Consider the following 23,361-nt stretch of genomic DNA (forward strand, 5'->3'; position numbering starts at 1 on the left):
TTGTTAAGTTTTGTTAGGAACATGTCATATTGTTCGTAAGTTTCTTGAACAGTCTGATCATGTCAGTCAGATTAGATTAGCACCAGTAGGTCAGAGTAGTGTAGGTCACTTTCCAAGTGATGCGCGGATAAATGGTCGGTAGTTACGCTAGACTTTTGGGGATGGGGTGAGATTAGAGAATAATAGCAGACTAATTTGTATGCTGTAATTCTAGAATCTCGAAAGTTGTTCTGTTAATCTAATCAATGCATATCATTACTTGGTCTTAGTACCCGTAATGATAGAAGTCTTGCCTGAATGCCGGTCATTTCCGGGTCAGTGGTGGGTCCTAATAATAATAATTATCAGCAGCTACACTATCATCTACTTAAATTAAATTATTTTCCTCCATCATTTCTCTCTCTGCACTATGATGAAAACAACTGAGCCGTTAAAATTAAATTCTCCCCATTCATTTTAACTAACCCAAAACTTTTAAATATTAAAAAATAGCTATTTATGGTATAATTAGTGAATAAAAGTGAATTTTATCGAACGAAAAAACAGTTTAGCACACGAGGCGAAGCTGAGTGTGATAATGTTTTTGAGTGGATAAAATTCGTTTATTCACGTGTATCATACAAGATTTTTTCCAATTTCGCAAAATGTTTCAAAAAATTGATTCTTTAGGTAATCCATATACATAAATATTAATTGTACTATTACTAATATGATGAACACTTGAAGAAGGTAAATTGCCTAAGCTGCCTGTACTTTCGTCACGGCCAAATTCAAACGATGCTCCTGGACTTTCATTAGGATTGTTTTACAGGAGGTGGACTATTAAGCGTTGCAAATTTTAGTTGAATATCCACACATCCATAGTAACGAAAATTTCAGTGCTAGTGCGAATTTTTAGTTTTTTTTACTTTATTCGTGTTGTCAATGACAGTGTGAATAAAGTGTTGCTATAATAGTTATTTATATATCAAAGGAGCAAAGTGAAACATCTGCTCCCGCGAACGAACATTTAAAATCAATTTTATAAAAGTTTAAATGAAACAGTATTACCGCAATAAACTAAGTCATCTAGATAGTTTCTATGACAATTTTCAAACAAATAAAAAATTAATCGCATTTGAACAAAGCGTCTCGTGAATTGTAGTTTTGCGTTCCTTAAAACGCATTAATTTTGGAAAAAATGGAGGATTTGGATGAAAGTAGTGCTTCAGATAATAATTGTACCCGTCCAGACGTTTTAGAAGTAGCAAGTTTATAAATTTATAAACGTCATTTTTAACAAAAATGTACTTTAGCTTCCGGCGGGAGCCAAAATAGTTTACTTCCTCTTGTCTTGTTAAAGGTCGTTTACTGTCGTCTGAACTAACTCGGTAAATTAGCCTTTATACGCACCCTGCCTGTAAAGCGTTACCGTGGCAGCTTTACAGGCACCTTGCCTGTAAAACGTTATCATGACAGCACCGGAATCAAACACACATTCGCTGCGTCGGCCTTTTTCTTAATCTCACTAATACTGTGCTAATACTAACGTTAAAATCACCTTGAAACTCTTCATCTTCATCGAATTCCACAATTAACAGAGCTCAGAAACAAAATTAAACTATTTAAATTATTAATCGAATTTACAAATTGACAGTTCCGTTATTTTCAAACAATTCAATTTTCCATAGTTACCGGCGCAAACTATGAAAAATAACTACAACTTCTATGACTGTAATTTCAAGTAAAATTTCTAGAGATGCCAAAGTTGTTCATTTTCAGGATTTTCAGCAAGAGGAAGTAAAACGTTGTACGCGGCTCGCTTGCAACTAGCCTTTACTGGGGCTCACCGGATTACAGAGCTCGCTCCTACGTCGCTCGCCCTGCAAACATTCCGGCTCGCCCGTAAAGGCTAATTTACTAAGCTTGCCACGTAAATAACTATTACCTCCCGCCGAGAGGTAAAGTGACACTTTATGCCCTTAAATGAGGGAAGAAAATCACATTTTCCATATAGTGAGTAGAAAAACATTTTATTCATCCTTTCGATTAAACTATTGTTTTAATAGCGAGATTTAACATACAAAATGAGCAATTTATTAGTAGAAATTGGAAAAAAGCAATTATCCACTATTATTATCTAATCATTTTCGTGAATTTTAAATAATGTACGTGTATTCTGTCGTCATTTTATATTATGAGCTTTAAATAAAAATTAATACACTAATCTTACATGCAGAAAATGTGTTGTGTAGGTACTTTGGATTCACTCAATACAAGTAAGTTAAATGAGAGTTTATTTTGTATTTTAAAATTCGTTATTGCCCCCTTCACATTACTAGAATTTTTCAAATTTCAAATTACACGTTTTTCACACGACATTATGACACATTTTTGTAACTTCCATTAGACCTGTCATAATTTAAATCCGCTGTAGTTGATAACGTTTCTAGGTCACTAAGTTTTACTGGTGGTTGAACTGATATTTTCAGTGTCCTATAGAAATAAATCATGTTTTATTAGTCATACATCCGCTTATGTTGTCACTAGTTCCTGTTCCCTTCTAATATCACCTCAAAATTTTACACAAATAAATCCTATCTAACATATACAAAATATGATGATTGATGAGTCTACACTTGTGGTTTATCATTCCACTCATATATTTTAGATTTGCTTATACAGGGTGAATCAAAAAGATTAATGAATGAGTTAATTTATTTAATTGATTAAATCAGGAACTACAAAACCGAATACTTTGAAGTCTTGCAGACGTTTTGAAGTTGTTGTAAGTATGGTAAATTTTTAATCAAAATGTATTTGTTTATCCCCCTATAAAATTGATGACATCATCTCAAAATTTTTCCGAATCAGTCCAATCCAATCGAAAATGTGCAAAATATAATGAGTCTGTAAATACGATTGATTATTGTCTTCATATTTTTAGAAGTGCTTGTACAGGTGAGGTGACTGAAAATAAATAATGAATGATAGAGTCCACTAATTTTCTGGATTAAATCAGGAACTGCATAATTGAAAGCTTTCAAATCTTGCAGGCATTTCAAAGTTATCGCAAACACTGAAAGTTTTTAATCAATATGTCTTGTTTATCCCCCCCCCCCCCCCCCAAAGGATCGGGTCATCTCAAAATTTTGCCGAATATATCCCATCGAAAAAATGCAAAACATGATGAGTCTATACTAGTCATTTATCATTGCCTTCATATTTTTAGTATTTCTTATACAGGTGACTCAAGAAAATTAATGAATGAGTGAATTTATTTTATTAATTAAATCAGGAACTGCAATTTTGTAGACATTTTAGAGTTATCGTAAACACGGTAAATTTTTAACCAAAAAAATTGATGACATCATCTCAACTATCTATAGTACTTGTAATTTAACATTGCCTTGGTGAGCACAAAATTAGTCGAAAGTTGTTTCGATAGAAATTCGCTCGTCCCTGAAGTACAATGAAACATATTTAACATTTTCAAAAAACGAAATTTAATTTTGCGAGTTTTAATTTTTTATGAGAAACCATATAAGTTAAAATAAACATATGTAAATATGTAATGTTAAAGTAAATGTAAAGTATCGTACTACTCGTATGTTTCAGATGAGTTTTTACTTCAACATTTTTGGACACGTATGTCAACTTGGATTGGTGCAGTGTAGTACTAATAATAACAGTATTACATTCCCAAACTTACTGGGCAAATGGAGTTAGCCCCTAGAAATAATATTATATGGAAGTAACTTAGAGAGAGTCGCGCGTTGTTAACACAGTGGGACAGAGATAGGGCTCTCTGGGTGGCAAAACATTGACGCGAAACTGCAGAGCACTGTGTTTCTGAAGGTTTCTTTCGTGCTGTATGAAGGTGTATTTTTGCAAATTTACGTTTTTTAGCCTCAAGTTACCTTATTTAAATGTTTACAGTCTTCTTAAGTTGTATTTTATTGGACTATTTGTTAAACATCGTGAAATCGTGTTGTGCGTGAAATTGAATAGAATGTGCAAAGAAAGCAATCCTGTTTCATTTCATAGGTAATAATCACATACACAGACGAAGGATTTCGTAAATAATTTAAAAAAATTGTTAAATTCTCTAAACATTCCGAGTTACGAAAAAAAAACGGATTATTGCTACAAAAAGAGGGAATTTTGTATCTATCGATTATTGTTTTAGTTATTTGAACGTGGATTTAGAAAATAAATTTTAGTAGCAAATTCCACACAATTTAATATGTTTAATTTAATTAGGCACCCTGTCACTTTTATCAAAAGTTTAATTACTTTTATCCTAAAAATTTCAGAATTACCAAAATAAGATTAATTAACTTGTAGAAGATTATTGTACTAACTGAATTCCTAATATATTGCAGATTCTCTATACATTTCATTTTATTAAAAGACTATCTCCACCACTTAACATGATCTTTGTTGTTTCACATTACACATAATTTTAATGTAAACTGTAAAAATATAGTTTTCATTAACAGACGTTTGTTATAATTGATAGTTTGAACAAATTCCCGTTCAAATGAAGCGTTTCTTGCCACCCAGCACGTGATACGTGGTCAGCCGTCCTTTCCTCACTGATGCATAACCGCTCTAGCTATTTCTTTCTCATGTTGATTACACTCGCTCGCGTATGGATACGTATACAAGGCTCCATCCACTCCTTTATTAGATCAATGAGTTAGCCGTACTTGATTTCATCAATAAAATAAATTGATTCATTCATTAATTTTTCTGAGCCAAGTGCATTAGTAAATCTAAAAAATATAAATTCAGTCCTAAATCACAAGTATAGAGTGATAATATTTTGCATAATTCAGAGAGGTTGTATTCGAAATAATTTTGAGATGACGTCATGAATTTTTTGGGAGGAGATAAATGAATACATTTTTATTAACGATTTACCATAATTACGGTAACCTTAAAACATTTGGAAGGTTTCACGTTTCCTAATTATCCGATAAAATAAATTGACTCATTCATTAATTTTTTTATCTCTCGTTCCTGTCTGTCTGTCTATCTGTTTGTCTGTCTGTCTGCCGTCCGGGACGATTTTTCTTTGACAAATAATTTCCGAAACTACTGGACCTTTTGTTCTCAAATTTTATATGTGTATTACAAATATCATGTTACGACGAAACTCCGGTGTCAGTCCGGAATTTCGCTGATATCACCTGGGGGTGGTGTGTCTCAATGCCAAGCCCTAGGCCGACTAGTGCCGCTGAGAAGAAACACGTCTAGCCGGCCTCGGCTTATGAGGTTACCTTCACGCCACCGGAGGTGGCGCCTTCGGTCGGGATGACCAAGGGCCTGGACCACATGAGAAATCAAAACATTTGTGATTGGTGGATGGTATTTTATTATTGAAAACACATCAATAGCGAGTTTGTACACGACTTTCAACTGAAAAAATGTTTATAAAACACATGTAACAACAAACAACACAAATTTCAAATTTTAAAAACCTATTTCCTCTTACGGTTTAGATTGTGTTAACCGCATGGGCATAATAGACAACTGCCTAGAGTGGCAAGTCTGAAGGGGCGGCAAATTTTCCCTATTAGTTGATTAATAACATATGTACATTAAAAAAAAAACAGGGAGTTACTGGAGAGTGGAGAATCGGTATAAAGTGAGTTGTCTGTAGGTGGCAAATGGGGAAATGCGACTCTTCTTCAGAGTTCATTTATAGTTGTAGTAGTATAGGTATAGAAAAAATCGATTTTTGGGTAACCTTGTACTGGATTCTTAATTTATGGGGGCTGACCCCACACTGTACTACTGTACACTAGTTTTATTAACTACAGACAATACTTCTTGGCTTAAAACAAATTTAGGAAAACAATCTTTTTTTTGTTCCGGATTTAACAAAACTTAAAGCTTTGGTCGTGTCCAGTTACCATTTAAAACTGACATTTTAAACTTTTAACATTTGTGAAATGTATAACAAACTGGAACTGTTTTACTATAATATTTGTGTTATACATATATTGGTATTCTATTTTGATTACTATTAGCAACCCTTATATCACATATTTTACTACAATTAGTCATAGATCTATGTAAACTATTTTCTTTATTCAAAACAATTTTATTACTTTTCGATCATGATAACTTGGACACTACTAACGACGAGAGTTAAGATCCTGTTTTTTTGTCTGTTAGTTATTTTGCTTATTAATCTTTTAATTTAACTTGTCTGAACTGTGTACTTTTTGGTCACGTAAACCGTGAACGTTTTCTACCACGAATATTTTCTATCCGTCTTTTATGATATAATCAATATAGCACCCTTTTTTTATATACGATAAACCGTAGTAGAAAACAGAACGCCAACAACAGGTTCGATTCTCAGAAACATATATTTAAAAGATATTTCCTTTAGATCTCTCTGTCGTAATCTCTCCGTCGTATCCTGAGGCTAGTCTGCTGTTGACATGCGTATTCGACAACAAAGGCTATTGCTTAAACGAAAAAATAAAACACTTATGTTTACAATGCGAGTTATCTTGAATGTAGCCTAAACTTCCACTTTGTAACACCAACAAATTGTTGTTTTATGTTCTCATTCAAGTTAAGTATAGGAGTACACATTCTGGTTTGTGAAAACTCAGGGTGGAACAGCATTGTAACAATTATAAATCGTGAACCGTGCATAAAACGACTGCAGAACCATTTAGAATGCTTTCTTTCCCATCTCGAGTGGAAAAATAATACTCTCGATTGAGTAAACAGAGCAGAGTTAAAAAAATAAGAGCTTAAAATTAAAAGAGCTTACGACGATATAAAAGTGTCCGCTAACAAGAATTTTTTACTGGAGTTAATTTCATATTTTAATTGAAGAATATTCGCCTCGACGAAACAATATATCAGGTGCACATAAATTGTTCCTTTTTATTAATTATCGCTCGTCTACTTCACGTTTCTGTTTCGTGTAATTGTAAACCCATTATTTTTGAACCGCTTGTATAAAAAGACATTACCTTGTACAAATTTTATATTATTTTACAGAAATAACGAGCAACGTGCGCAGCACCACCACGTTACTTGTGGATACCGGCTTTGGTGAGTAGTAGTCCACGGTGGCGTTGAAAAATGTCGTAAATAAAATTTGATTCACATAGATCAGTGTTGTTAGCATTCAACATATGCATATTTCTTATCGTGCTTTATTTTGTTTCGTGATAGCAGTAATCGACCAATAAGTGAGTGTAGATAATTCATTAATTAATTAATTTCCTCATTCCAATGGCCAGCTCTCTATCGCGAATACTCATTTTGTTGATTACTTAAACCATTTACCTAAGTCATCTAATGTTAACGGTGGATTTTATTCATTTTCTAATTCAAACGGGTATCTGGCCATTCAAATGACGAAACAAGTTACGTAATTAAATTATACTCGCAACAACGTTAAAACAGAAATTAAGTAATTAATGCGAACAATTCAAAAAGCAAAAAAAATATTTAGCGTGTGCTGTAGAAATCATCAAAATAAATGTATGATTTTTTTAAAGTGTTTGTAATAAGTACATGAAATTCGAAATAAAATCTACTGCAATTTTATGAAACTAGAAAAATACGCAGATATTTAATAGCTAATAAAAATAATAAAAACTCCAGAGGAAGCAAAAAAGACGTTCTTGCAATTATGTTCACATAAACAAAATAGGAACAGCCTCCGGGTTCCACATGACACGAAAATTAAAATGTCATCAGAATGTGAAACAAAGTTGGACAAAAGTTAAGGATAGCAATTAGACAATATCGAACTAATTATTTGCATGATACACTACAAATTATTACATAATATTTGTTTGTCTTGCTTTATGATAATAATCTTCATTTTCATTATATGCTTCAAATACGTTAAATACTCACTTGTACAGTTTTACGTAAATGAAGAATAAATGAATCAAACATTGGAAACAAATAAATACAATTGTTCTGTCGATTATATTTACTACGCTACGATAAAAACTGGTTTCAAATTTAGTAAAATTGTTCGGATATCCCTAAATATTTTTCAAACGATCAATATTTTAAGAAAGAATTTCAGATAGATAGCAACTGCGTTATTTTCGGATAGTTTCAGACGAACTGGCAAACATATCAGTCTACTCGTGGGGCAACGGTTGGTCAGTGTTCGAGAAGTCCTAGGGCGAGTTTTTACCTTTAGTTGAAGTACTTGGTTTATTGAAAATTGTTTTAACTTTCCATAGAAAACACTTCTCCATAAAATTTAAGCTTGACTATGAATGATAACATTAGAATTAAATTTTACTCTTAATGAGTTTAATGACCGCAGCGCATAATCTAGAATGGTTGCACCTATTTTTCTCACTTCCTACAGAAGTATCCAAAAATGATTTTTAAATGTATAACAGTGCTCACGGAATTTCCGGTCTGCAATTGTTCTAAACAATTTTTGTACAACTGTCATGTATGCTTAGAAAAAACGCCACTACTCTTAAATACTGAAGTAAATAGCTATTTGCGGAACCAGTTATGAAAAGCTTCATTACTCGTAACAAGTGTAAATTTTATAAAACTTAACTGGAAGAAATTATTTTTCACCCTAGCACCACCCTTGTCATGACTGGTTCTAATAAATTTCGAAATACTCAATAGTAATATCCCCAGTGCATATTAAACTGTGTACAATTTTAACGCGTACGAGAGAAAATTAGGAGACACTTCGATTTCCACGAGCGGATATTTTGTAAACTATTTCTTGAAAAAAAATTGTGTATGTATCGTTCCATTCCAATAAGATTAAGAGATTAATGTAAATTACGCAAAAATGATAAAAACTCAAACATTTTTTTAATCTGCATCTGTACAAATTTTTGTATAACAACGTAAAGAGTAAAAATTAAAATGCATTTCGGCATGTTTGGCGGAAGCTGCTCGGACAACATCGATGTGGAAATAAATAGTTTCTCCAATTTGCATTAACAAATCAACAGGATCTGAGTGGAAGTTTGAAACATGCGCGTAGCACGCTTCTTTACATTTACTTTAACATTACATACATATCTTTATTTTAACTTACAGTGGTTCCACCAAAAAAAAAAATAAAATAAAATTCGCCATATCAAATTTTGTAATTTTTCGTTAAAGTTGGATAAGTTTTATTGCACTTCAGGGGCGAGGTAACTTGTGTCGAAATAATAAATATTTTTTTTCTATGTATAATATATCCTTATTTCACATTTATATACATATATAGCAATGCAAAACTTTTGTCTTAACGTAAGTATGCAGGGGCAGATTTGAGATTCGATAAAACTATTCTGGTCAGTAAATTTTTGTGACAAGTTACATTTACCGGTGTATTATACAATTGTTCATTTGCAAATATAAATATCATGTAACAAGTTTTATGTTACAGTAAATAATTTTACGTTTGATTCCATAACGATTAACAATTCATTTGACTGTGACAACGGCGGTACCTACTAACTACAAATTATTAACAATTTTCAAATGGAGGTGAATGAGTTGCTAAAAAAAAATTCTTCGGTTGAGTCAAACATAAAGCGATATATATCACACCTAAATAATGCCTTTTATTGGATTTGCCCTTCTATTAGCCTCACGAGCAAGCTCGCTCGGCCATAAAAGGACGCGTCCAATAAAGCTATGTATTATTTAATTGTAGCATAAATAGCTATTATTGATATGTTTTTATCGTGGAAGTCATGTATGTTATTCATTTTGTTCCGTAAATAAAACTATTGTCCTGTAAAAATAACCAAAGCTTAGTTAATAATGTTGGATGTACAGTAGAAATCATAGATGTTCAGTAGCAATTGAACAGGTTCCTTAGAAAATTATGATGTTCTTTATATATAACACTCACATGATACATACATAACCTCATTATTTCCTACGCATTTGCCTTTTTTCGCCGCTTGTTCCCACTCTCCGGTTTGTCTAATTATCTTGTCTAGTGATGAATACAATTCCCGTAAGCATAAATTTTGACTTTCATCAGTGGGTATAGATGTTTTAAATACGTAGTCACTGCTTGCATCGACAATTAACTTACAATACGTATTTTGATTAAAAATTTGAACGTAGGGCCCGCGTTGACAAAATATGAAGCCCATTAGCCCTTTTATTAACAATTTGAAGTTATCGAAAGTAGTCGAGTAACATCTCATTTGAAAGTTTCTTCATTTATCTAATAATAGAGGATAACAATTATACAATTAGGTCGCACTGTAATACATATGACAATGAACTTTTTTAATTTCGAATGTTATCATAGCTATTAACACACCTAGGATGTAAAGTGTACCATAAGCGCCGTAGCCGTTCGTTAGATGACTATAAGGCGGTTATGGCACCCTTTACATCCGTGGTGTGTTCAAGATTTTCTCGGTTTCTGCCGATTTTAATCCAATAATCCAAAAATTAATAAAAAAATAAATAAATTTGGTTGATCACGTTTGCATGATATATTTCGGTGTCATAGTTACATTTTATTGTTTAAAATGATGGATTTAGGCGACGTAGGTGCCCGAAAATGTTAAAAATGCAGCCAGTCAAGCATTAAACAGTTTAAATAAAACCGGGAAAGTGACTTACAAGTATTACTTTTCACATTCATTGCTTTTTAATTCCTTGACAAATGTTGTAGATGCAACAAATTGAAAAGTAGAGGAAAAAAGTGCCAATATAGTATTTATTTGCATATTTCGCTCAAGCTTCCGCCACTGTTGTGAAAAATTACTTTCCACTGCCTTGCCCAAACTAAGTTGCTCCAGCTTCAGCTAGAGCAGTTAGACTCTGGGAAAGCTTTTGAAACATTTGGTGATTTCAAAAACATGTTTTTTTGCACGGTGCGTGATGCTGCCCATTGAAAAATCGGAGTGGAAACGTGGAACTTGTGATTGTCCATCATTCTTCAAAATATACATGTAATTATATAAACATGTTGTTGGTTTAGCCATTAAGCTAAAATTAGTAGCACTCCCCCCAGCCGTGAAAATAGTCCCAACTGGGGAGAAAAGAAAAAGGGGTCGACCTGCCAAAGCTAAAAAACTATTGATAAAATGAAGACTATTGTTTTTTAATGATTATCCTTTAAATAAAAGTACCTACTCTTTTTTTAGACCATGTGTGTTAATAAAAAGCGTTATTGAAACAAGGAAGACTGTATATTATTCTTTCTTCTATTCCAAAAATTTAAATATTAAAACAGAGTAGTGTTATTAATTTAATTTTATATATTCTAAAAAATCATAATTCCCGAATAAAATCAAATTCGACTTCTATAGTAGTTCCGGTGAGAAATTAGGATTTCTTAACAGTTGACATGGAAGTTGACAGCAACCCAACACTACAAAATACACTGAAATTTCTAGGCTGTCGCTGTCTCTGTTACAAATGTAAACTTCCATTACTTTGGTCACTTTTCTGACCCGCATCTCCAGTGCTTCTTTAAAGATAAATGTTCTAGGAGATATTTCAAGCAATTTTCAGGAGAATACAGAGGTATAATGATAACATACATCGTTTTCTGTTATTAAGAGACATTTTTGTAGCAAAAAACATCAACTCGTAGCCAGGAATTTATTTTCGTATCGTAAAGTTATGGCTCCTAAACAAAACTCACTACAAAAATTCTGGAGTAATGTAAAATTTATTTTTCATAGCTCTTGAGATTAGATTCATTTTGAAATTTTAAATTTCGGGCGGATGGTACACTTTTCTTCACGTAGATTTAGTGACTTTTCTGTCACTCAATCTCTCACCGTACGTACTAAGTAAAATATATCAACGTATGACTAAATTAAATGTGCATAATTTCTCGCATCTGTGTGCTATCGTTATTATTAGAGACTTTGGTGGTAACTAATTGTGTAAAAAAATAAGCGCGCCTTTTTTATTCCCAAATGATTAACAAGCCATTCTAGGGCACGTATTTTTTGTAGAAATCGGATGATCGACAGTGAAATAAATAAGAATAAGAAGACATTGAGCTTAATGAGTTTTCTTTATAAATGAATGCTTTTGTTACGAATATACTGGACATTGTTATTAAAAAAGTCACGTTAACTGAAAGTGGATGTAAGTACAAAAACTGGTTTCACTACGTTTGTGGATCCTATGTACTTTTAAAAAGTAGAAGAAACATTACCGAAAAAGCCAAAGATGCGTATAACTTATATTTTGGTATAAATGGTGATTTAATACATTAACTACCAGAAATAGTGTGTACAACATACTACGTCACTTTACTAGATTGGTATGGTGGAGGTAATGTAAAATTATTACATCAACTTATTATAATAAGGATTGAATTGCCATTACAGAATGATGATACTTATCTCTATGCTAACAATGTGTTCGGCTAATCCAGTAGAACTAAAAAAAAAAACATTTAGAGAAGTACCATCCGTTATCATTCCAACACCAACACAGCGCAGAAGATCCAATTCCAGAAAACTCATATATTGCACCATCGGAATTCAGCGTTGTAGAAATAGCATGAACATTAACCATACATTGGGAGTATATATCAACCGAATCTATAAAATAACCGATACTCATAGATCAAGCATATTTAAATATATAATATGATACGTGACTTAAGATTAGATGCAAAACAAGCAGAGCTCTTGCGTTCTATATTATGCGATAGAAATCTATTACCAGATGAAATCCGAATCACTACACAGCGTACACGACAGTTAGATTTGAGGGAATTTTTTACTTAAAATGGATATTTGGCTTATTGCAAAAAGATCGAAGTTGTAATGTAATATTGAGAAGTTCCTATTGATTTTATGGAGTGGATATTTTTCATAGACAGTTCCAAAACAAGTTTAAAAGGTGTATTGTATAATGGAAATAAATATCCAACACTGCCGATTGCATACTCCACACAAACTGCAGAAATATATGAAAATATTCAACACTTGCTGTATTAATCACAAAAAGTATGAGTGGAATTTGATGGGCGATTTAAAAAGTGTAGCTTTATTAACTGGCTTACAATCTGGATACACCCAGTATATGTGCTTCTTACGCCAGTGGAATACAAGCGCATCTATGTCCCTACAAATACATCATTTTCTGCACTCTCATTGAAATTTTTTTGCTGATAATCTTGGTGCAGTGTCCAGTGAACACAGCGAATGATTTCATCATGAAATCAAGAGAGTCGAAGAAAGATTTAAAGTAAAGGAATACATAATGGGGTTTACATAAAGAGTTAGAGCCTTCTACACACTCTAGGCAGGCTAAATATTCAAGACGTAATTAAATATCTATTGAAAGAAAACTGTGGAACATTTCTTTAGTGCTTCTTGCGCATTTGTTTATGTAAAATAAGAATTTACTTTTTCTATTTTTTCTAATTGTTCACCGGAAGGTAACTGAATTTTTTTTTTTGGGACGTGAGCATATTATCTCTTTTGATATCTGTTCAGCACAAAATTACCTTTCCGACTATGTTTAGAAAATATATGTAACAAAAGCATTGTTCTACTGTGTTATTATTATTATTTTATAAATCAAACTGTAATCCATTTTTTCTTTATGCTAATTTTTAAAAAGAGCAATGTACAGGCCTTTGTTATTTTTTCAATAAAAATATATTTATTAAAAATATTGTTTGCTTATTTATTGCAATCGTATGTACTTATAGATATTATTTTTTACTGAATATTCATTAAAACGTACCATTACCAGTTAGGTCAACCAGAAACCTTAGCATTTCTACCGAACATCAATTATTTTTACTAAACGCGGTACAATTAAATACTTTGATAATTTCTATTGAACAAACTTATTAATGTAGATAACAAACTACTTAAATTACCTAAAAAACATGCATTTTACTAAAGTTGGTGAATAAAAAAATAAGGTAACGCCCATTTTATAAAAAAAATAATTCTCGGTTTTCTCTCCTACAGAAGCCGGGCAACCCTTTCTTTCCTTTAAATTTATTTAACTTCCTTCTTTTCTATCACTTAAATTTTTCTCACCGTTTTAACTTCCTCTCTATCTTCCTTTTTCCTTGCGTTTTTAGTTAAATTATTTTTTAACAAACACCAAGTTTAGACTAAATTTTTGGTTTGTTGTGTTGCTTAGATGTTTCCGACTGAATACCTATTATAAATTATAAAATGTATGATATCCAATACCTTGCTTTCTGCAAGTTGGGACAGTTCGGGGTACCTAGAAAACCAATTCAAGATCTTCTTGTACAGTGATACAGCTTCTATAGTATTATAAATCAATCAAACATACTAAAATGTGAATTCCTGTTAGCATGGCGTGTGTTCTGCCCAACTCTGGTTTCGTGGACTATACCTAGATATTTTCACTGTATATGCAAAATTTTAAGACTTTTTAAACTTCAATTTGATGATGCATAGGAACAGGATTTTACATTTAATATTAACTGTGAGAAATGAAAACGTTTCCTAACCCACTCGTGGCAAAGTTTATCCGAATAAAATTTCAATTCCAGAATAACTAATCGAAAACGCTCGACTGATGTCACGCGGTCTCTCTTAGCAACACGTCTCGCTAATTATTGCATTTTCGGTTATTCTGGATGTTCTTATTGTATTACTACTGAATATAACAACGATAACAAACAGTGATAAATAATATCCCGACAGCGGACACTGCGCGGTACACACGTGACGTCGTATGTTTATTTGATTGTTTTTACTTCCCGAGCGTAAGCAAAGGAAGTATTGTAATCGAGTCCGTCGGCCGACTCTCTACTTTTACGTTTTCTCGATCTTTCATGACCCCTAGAAGACGAAGAAATAGGTCTCCCATTTCCGTCTGTCTCTCCGTCTGTCCGTCTGTCCGTCCGTCTGTCCGTCCGTCTGTCCGTCCGTCTGTCCGTCCGTCTGTCCGTCCGTCTGTCCGTCTGTCCGTCTGCCGTCCCGGATTTTTATTAGACAGATAATCTCCGAAAGTACTCGACCGATTGTTGTGAAATTTTGTACTTATATTAAGAATATCATGTAGATGGTAAAACGCTAACCAAAATTTGTCTAATCATCCCCACCACTAATGCGATGACGTCACTTCAAAATTGTACATAGTAAATGGGTTTTCAATGGTATAAAATAACATAGTCCTACACATGTAGTTTACAACTCTGAATCGACTTTTAGCCCGAAACGTCCAGATTTTTGGAAAAAAAAATCAAAATTATAAAACAACATTTTGAAATTTAATTTTTTATCTGCTAACCAGAATGATTTGAAATGTTGCAGATGTTTTAAGGCTATAAAGAGCATCATAAATCTTTAGTCAAAAAATATTTGCTTATCCCCTCCAAAAACTTGATGACGTCAGCTCAAAAGTTTGTGGAATAAATCATATCTAAAATGTACAAAATATGATGAGTCTGTACTTGTGATCTATCACTCCATTCATATTTTTTGGATTTGCATATCAAAAAAATTAATGAATGCGTAAATTTATTTTACTGATTTACTCAGAAACTACAAAACCGAATGCTTTGAAATCTTGCAGATGTTTTAAGGTTATAAAGAGCATAATAAATTTTTAGTCAACATATATTTGGTTATCTTCTACAAAAAACTGATGACGTCAGCTCAAAAGTTTGCCGAATAAATCGTATCTAAAACTTACAAAATATGATGAGTCTGTATTTGTGATTTATCATTCCATTTAAATTTTTGGATTTGCATATGCAGGGTGACTCAAAAAAATTAATGAAGGCGTGAATTTATTTTATCGATTTAATCAGGAATTACAAAACCGAATGCTCTGAAATCTTGGGAATATTTTAAAGTTATTATAAGCATGGTAAACTTTTGTTCAAAATGTATTTGTTCATCCCTCCTAAAAAAATTGATGACGTCACCCTTAAATTTTGCTGAATAAATCCTATCTAAAATGCAAAAAATATGATGAGTTTGTACTTGTGATTTATCATTCCATTCATATTTTTTAGATTTTCTTAAGAGGTGGTTCAAAAAAATTAATGAAGTCAATTTATTTTATTGATTAAATTAAAGGCAACACTTATTATTAGTATTACACCCCAACCAACCCAATTTGGTAGACACAAAATTTTTTAAAGTAAAAACTCGGTTGAAACATAAGGGTAGCACGCTTATTTACATCGACTTTAACATTACAGACCTGCATTTGTTTTATGCGCTCACTTGGTTCCGCGAATGTGAAATAGACATGTTTATAATCAACCAATTGTGAATTTCACCGTCAAGAATTAAAATAAAACCCAATGTTTTATATAATAAGCCGAAGTCGAAGCAATAAAACCGATGGTCGTTTTGTTTACAGTTTCTCTGTTTGACTCTCACGTATGCTGTTACGCTTGTCATCTTAAATTAAGAATGTTTATACATAAACGATTTTCAGTTGCCTTTCATATTACTAGACAGCGGATTTTTGTCGGGCTACGTCACGTTTAATCGGTACTAATTCCATACATATAATTAACGATTTATTAATCAAACGGCTAAGTAAATGAGAACGGGAATTAACAGCAGAGTGCAACGAAACAGCGTTATTCTAATCTCAAATAAACGAAGTGCAGTCCGCAACCGCAATGAATTCGCATCCCGTACGAGCCGTACCGAGTTTGGCCTTGCCTAGCCCGACAGAAGTCCGCTCTCTAGATATTACACACCGACGCCGTATACGTGAGTAAATCGTTTCGTTCTTTTATTGATTATAAGAAATCAATATTCAAAACGACCCAATTCATTTTCCCAAAAATTTGGGAATACAATAATTTTATTCTTAGTATTACACTACATCTATCCCAACTGATATACGTGTCCTTGCAAAAATGTTGATGACGTCATCACAATTTTTTTTTAAATTCCCACTACAAAAATGTAATGAGAAAAAAAAACACAATAGGCATGCAGTCGTCAAGTTTCCGACAGCGAGGGAAGTACTGTCTAAACTCTTTAGACCAATTTTTTTTTTTGTTACAGTTTATTATGAAATAGGAATCATATACTTACCTATTTATTGTTCTGTAAAAGAATCCGAGAAGTCCAGTATTTGGCAATTTTCCTCTAATTTTCCCATGATTTTCACTAGTTGTGTACGGAATAAATTTCTCGGTAATAAAAGTCACAAATATAATAACTGTTCCGAAACTTTATCCTCGGTTATTGTGTTTGGCTCAGATTACGTATTGTGTCGGCCGTGCAGTTAACACAGTTTCCTCCAAACTTCCAACTAAACAGCCCCGCATATCGGCCCTCCAAAACCTGCAGCTAATTAAATTTATATCCCCATAAATGAGCACTCGTTTTTGTTAGAAACACATCCAAACAAAAATAGATTACCTAAACCTAAACTACATTCGTCGTCAAGAAGTAAATTTATGACGTCACAAAAATACACAGCCAATAATTGAGAAAAAACCTCAAGATGGAAGATCTTTGAAAGTTTGAGAGTACGACGGTATTGTATCGGAAAGAAAAAGAAAAGCAACTTTGGCGAGCGTATAAGTTATATACGTTGGGGCTATATCTACAAAAGTTAATAAAATCGATTTTTAATTTTCAAAGTTTGGACAGCTACATCTACATTAAAAAAGGGAAGCCTGTCTGGAGTTCCCTTGTGTAATCATGAACATTATGATAATGGCGGACGGATACGTACATACCACCGCAAGATTAAAATTCTCTTATTAGCTTTTCTCTCATTTCGGATTGTAAATTTAATATCGTGCGTAACAACTTACTTAAATACATAAGAAATGAAGAGGGAGACGAGAATTTTCACTTGAGGGAGTCAGACCCAAACTGGTCGATTAGCGGAGTATTTTACATCTAATTTACAAGTCATACGCACGACGCAAATTTAGGCACCCTCGAAAATTTACATTCTTACTTTTATTGTGGAACAATATTCATAAAGTAAGTAATAGCAAAAAAAAAAACAACAAATTTACAGTAACGACCAATTAATACCAAGAAAGATTACTTCAATGGCATGTTACGAGTGTCTTTTGAGAAAAGGGACTAATGAATATTTTGTATTGGTGACTACCATATTGTTTTAAATTTCAGAGTTTTGACAGAATATTGTATTTGGTAGACAATACTAAAAACGAAGTTCACGTCGTGTCTACCGCATTCTCTCGACCATTTCCCTCAAAAAAATTGAGCCAATCACATAATAATTAATATTTCTGCATGACGATCAATACTTAGAATTGAATTTCATTGATAATTTTGCAACAGTGGAAATTATCTATGATTTGCCGTTTAGTGCAAAATTATCAGAGCTGAGATTTCATTGAAAATGATAAACAATAAGACTAATTCCATATTTTTATTTGCAAAAGGTAAGTTTCATTTTTGAAACATATAATTATGAAATATTTACTTTTGCTTTCTAACTCTTTTTCTTGTACACACGACCCCATCAGCATTTTTTCTATTACATAACAAGGGAGTTCCATATCCATCCAATACTCTAATATATTGCATATCGATGGTGGTATGAAGCTAATTACGAACGAAGATATTTGTACACGAGAGAGTGTAACGAGCGAGTGATATAAGATTAGTTAGTAATTAACTTACCAACAGAGTTGCGTCATGTACTTTTTCTACGACCTATTTTTCTTAATCATTTTTTTTTTTTAGAAATGACTAAAAAAACGGAACAAACTCTGAAAACTATATACAACTAGGTATTATACTAATATTGTACCACAAAACGAAGTAATTGGTAGGCAAATAATACCTATTTTTTTTACTTAAACCCAACTACAAGTTGCAAACTAGTTTTGTCAAAATTTTCCCAAACTTTCTATTTTGTTCCAATGAAAAAAAATGGGTATTACAAAGGTTGGCTAAATTTTATAATAATCATTATTTATATTAATAGTAAAATTGCTACAATTTTTTATCACCGAAGGTGCCCCTAACTTTTGTAATAATGCTAACGAGACTGACATGGTTGATGAGGGTGTAAAAAAAGTTTCGTGTGTATTGTTGGTTGTGGACATTGAAGTGGTAGATTCTGAATTTCAATTACTACTGTTGCGTTAAAACGTTGTTGAGAGGTTTATTTCAGGACTACCGGGAATTTTAAGGGAATAAGAGGATGTGGATGATGTAAGTTCTAAAAATAATTTTTCTGAAGTATTTATATTTTTGACGAAGTGTAATATTTTGGAACTGCTGGAAATTTAATTTGCCATAGATTCATCTACATCAGATTCTGCTATTGCCCCCGACTTTCACCCACAATTTCGTTTGAGTTCTAACAGATCACCACCGGCATTTGCAAGAATTGTGGCAGAGGTTCTCCTTATGCAGTGACTCGTGTGCTGTTTTAGGTCGGGCAATTTGAGAAATTCAGCTTATTGATGCCAACTAGACCTGCTTTGTTACTTTCCTTTTCTCATAATTCAGTAAAAATTGTATAACGTTAGCAAATTTAACTTACGCACGAAGAATGAAGTATTTTCTACAAATTGTTAAAACTATCCCTGAGTAAAAAAAGATGTAGATAATAATTTTTCCACTGTCCTTTGTGTCATTCTGTTTTAAATTTTTCAATTCTTGTCGCCGACAAGCACCAAAAATAGCAATTATGTGTACTACCTATAAAGTAAGTGAGTTATGAGAAAATAAAATTTTAACATACATTTGTAAATAAATGAACTAGATCAGGAGCTTCTTTTATAAACGTGTTTACTTCTGCTGCTTAGAACATTTGTAAGTATATTTAGCAATATTCATGTTATGGTTCACACTTAGCGGACTTCTAAGCATCGACTAGATAGCCCATAATGAAGATGGCTTGAATTCAACATTAATTTTTCCAAAATATGCCATGAGAACGGTGTCTGAAAATTATGTAACCTTGTTTGTGGACTTGGCACTTTCATGTTTTCTCGACGTTTCATGACCCCTCTAGAGCACGTTTCCGTCTGTCTGCCGTATGTCTCTGTCGTCTGTGTCAATTTTCATTAGATAGAATAACCGTGCCAATTGTTATCAAATTTTATACGTATATTAGGAATAACGTTTAGATGGTAAACGCTAACCAAAAGTTGTCTAATCGTCCCCACCACCACAAATTGTATTTTTTTTTGTTTCTATAATATACGATACACTTGTGATGTACGATTCCGTACTGCGTTTTCACCTTAGACATCTAAAAAAATTGAAATTGTATAGCAACATTTTGCAAATTAACAATTTGCAAATTTGAAACTGCAAGACCGAATGCTCTGAAATTTTGCAACCGTTTTGAGGTTATCGTAATCATGGTAAATCGTTAATCCAACTTTATTGGTTTATCTCCCCCAAAATTGATGACGTCATCTCAAAATTTTGCCTAATAAATCCTCTCTGAAATATGCAAAATATTATGACTCTATACTTGTAGTTTATCAACGCCATCATAATCTGTTTTTAGAATTACTTATATAGGATGACTCAAAAAAATTAATTGAAAGTCAGTATATTTTACTGACAGACAGTCAGACAGACGGCAACGGGAGACCTATTTCTTCGTTCTCTAGCCGTCATGAAAGGTCGAGCAAACGTAAAAGTAGAGAGTCGGCCGACGGACTCGATTACAATACTTCCTTTGCTTACGGTTGGGAAGTAATTACTGCATTAAACTGGTCAAATCAATCGCGGAAGCGGACCAGTGGCTTCATATAAACGGCGCCTGGTTGTGGTTTTCGACTGATCTACATTTGTAGTTTAAAATTACTACTGCTGTAACATCTTCGACTGCTTACACTCATAGAATTTTTGATAAACCTTCCTAGATTTTTTTAGAATCAAGTTTTCCATAATTTCCTTTCATTCTTGCATTATTTTGACAAACTTAATTACAATCAAGCACAATTTTTAATTTTCGGTTCCTTTTTGGTTTATTGTTTATAAAGCAAACGAATAATATCATCACGTACAACATCTAACGACCTGATGAGATTTTTGGATTTTGCATAAATAAATAAAAAAAGACGTCGAAGGTTATTTCGGCAGAACTTCTCTCGCCCCTGTGGTACAATAAAACAAATGCAGCTTTTTCCAAAAATTGTGAAATTTGATTATGCGAATTTTATTTTATTATGAGAACCCTTATAAGTTAAAGTAATAGATATTTGTGCAACTTTAAAGTAAATGTAAAGAAGCATACTGAGCATTTATTTGTTTCAAATAAGTTTTTCCTTAAAAAAAATCACATGATTAACTTTTTCACAAATAATAACAATATTATATTCCCAAATTTTTGGGAAAATGGAGCGAACATTTCCTGATTAAATCAATAAAATTAATTGACTAATTCAGACATTTTAATGACCCATTTTAGTCACCCTTAAATAACTGTTAATGTAATGATAAATCACAAATATAGACCCACCATATTTTGCACATTTTGGATAGGATTTATTCTATAAAGTTTTAAGATGACATAGTCAATTTTGTAGAGAGGGGATAAATAGATACATTTTGATTAAAAATTTACCATGCTTAAAGATATCTTAAAACTTCGATAAGATTTCAAAGCATTCAGTTCAATAAAATAGACTGACTCATTCATTAATTTTTTTTAGTCACCCTTTATAAGTAATTCTGAAAAATATGAGGTCACTGATAATCCGCAAGTATAGAGTCATAATATTTTACAAATTTCAAGAAGATTTATTAGGGAAAATTTTGAGAGGACGTCATCAATTTTTTGGAAGGGAATAAACGTATTGTTAGAGCCTCTGGCGGGGACCTGTTTCACCCCTCCCCACCCGTAAGGGTGGGAGCCAGAGCCACCCCCACCTTGGAACACAGGGTAGCATTCATTCTTAATTCTGAACTCATTCATACACATTCAATTCTCAATTCTCAATTCGTAACTAACATCAACTATCTCGACCGCACGGTCATATACTATTCTATCTTATCATTCTTATTTATCCTAACACTTGTCACTAGCAATATATTTATCTTACTGTTCGCTGGTCTTATTCATTTATACAAACTTCGACATGGTCCTTCGAGCCGGATTAGCGACAGAATAACAGTGGTAGTGATAAGTGTAATTCTCAACATATCATTCATCGGCTGGAATTCAGCAAAGTAGTTATCAAAACATCACCTAGAAATCATCCGCGCAGTGTTCAACTATCGGTGACGACCGCGAGTGCTGCGCAAAATCCTCAAGTATCATTCAGCGTCAGCCAAGATAATTCTATCCAGGAATCCAGGATTCCAGGTAAGCTTTAATTCTGTTTGGTTGGTGTAATACATTTATTCTCGTACTCAAGATGGTGGTAATCCAAGACAATACTTTTGTTAAATTTTCAAATTTTCTCAGCGAAATAGATTCACATTCTAATTTTATATCAAATGTTGCAAATCATCAAAAAAGAGGCCATTTAAAGCGTCGATTTGAAGACATACAGCGGATTTATTCAGAATTACAAATGCTTTTAGTTCAGCATAAATCCGAAACAATGGTAGTCCCGAATGACACGAGTAACACGGAGACGATCAAACCTATAATTTATAATATCAGAGACGTGCTAAATTATATTCAAAAAATATCCGAATTATATAATGTTCTCATTGAAAAAACTAATCCATTGTGTACTTTCTCGAATTCATGTAAGATAAACACTAACGTACCAACCACGGATCTGGAAAAAACTTGTCAAAATTTAAAGCCTTTAAAGGTACACAAATTAAGAAATGGAGAACCCATCAAAATTCACAAAACCCATTTCAATGCTCTACGTAAATTGCGGTTCACTATTGGTAAAAAATCTCCTCTTGATTCCGTTATTTCAAAAACTCCTAGTGAAATATCAAATCGTTCAAAATTTCCAAATTCAACACCCAATGAAGAGAAAAATAATCTTTTTAATGATTGTTACAACTCCGAAGGCGTATCTCAAATTAATTTATATAAAACTTCTAATGCAGAGTCATCTACCGCACTAGACAAAGTAAAAAGTCCTCCAGTTAATTCGAAAAACTGTGACTCATTGTTAGTCTGTAACCAATTTAAATGTAGATCGCAATATTTATGTAAATCCGTAGACTCGAATATTAAAGACAATACGTCAAACGTAGCAATACTCGACAAAAATACCGCGCTGGGGTTGATTCTTAGCGGCAGTTTTGCATATTTAAAAAATAATACTTCCCATCATCACAAAATTAGTTCAGCCCAAATTATTTCTCGGTTCTTGGAAGCTGAAACCGTCAAAACCGGAAGCAGGTCATTAAGCAAAGGGTTTAAAAGCGATCTTTGTGTAACCCCTTTTCAGTATACTACCACAGGCCATTCACCCGATGGCTATTTCATGGTCAAACACCCCTTTTCGGAAAA

The 23,361-nt window shown here is 32.8% G+C and overlaps 1 protein-coding gene across 7 annotated transcripts in view; it reads left to right on the plus strand.

Annotated features, from left to right (window-relative positions):
* The window catches only part of LOC135129139 (lachesin-like), a 252,154-nt gene that overhangs the window by 187,273 nt on the left and 41,520 nt on the right, over positions 1 to 23,361 (plus strand). For 6 of the 7 annotated variants that reach the window (XM_064056226.1, XM_064056224.1, XM_064056227.1 and 3 more), the window contains one exon: positions 7,012 to 7,065. The exons of the other annotated variant lie outside the window; for it this stretch is intronic. In XM_064056226.1, coding sequence (XP_063912296.1) covers positions 7,012 to 7,065 — 54 coding nt within the window. The remainder of the gene's footprint in view (positions 1 to 7,011; positions 7,066 to 23,361) is intronic. 7 annotated transcript variants of the gene reach the window in all.

Source organism: Zophobas morio, unplaced genomic scaffold (assembly GCF_036711695.1).
Source record: "Zophobas morio isolate AGI-343-1 ecotype UQ-CSIRO unplaced genomic scaffold, CSIRO_AGI_Zmor_V1 ptg000014l, whole genome shotgun sequence".
Lineage (NCBI taxonomy): Eukaryota > Metazoa > Arthropoda > Insecta > Coleoptera > Tenebrionidae > Zophobas > Zophobas morio.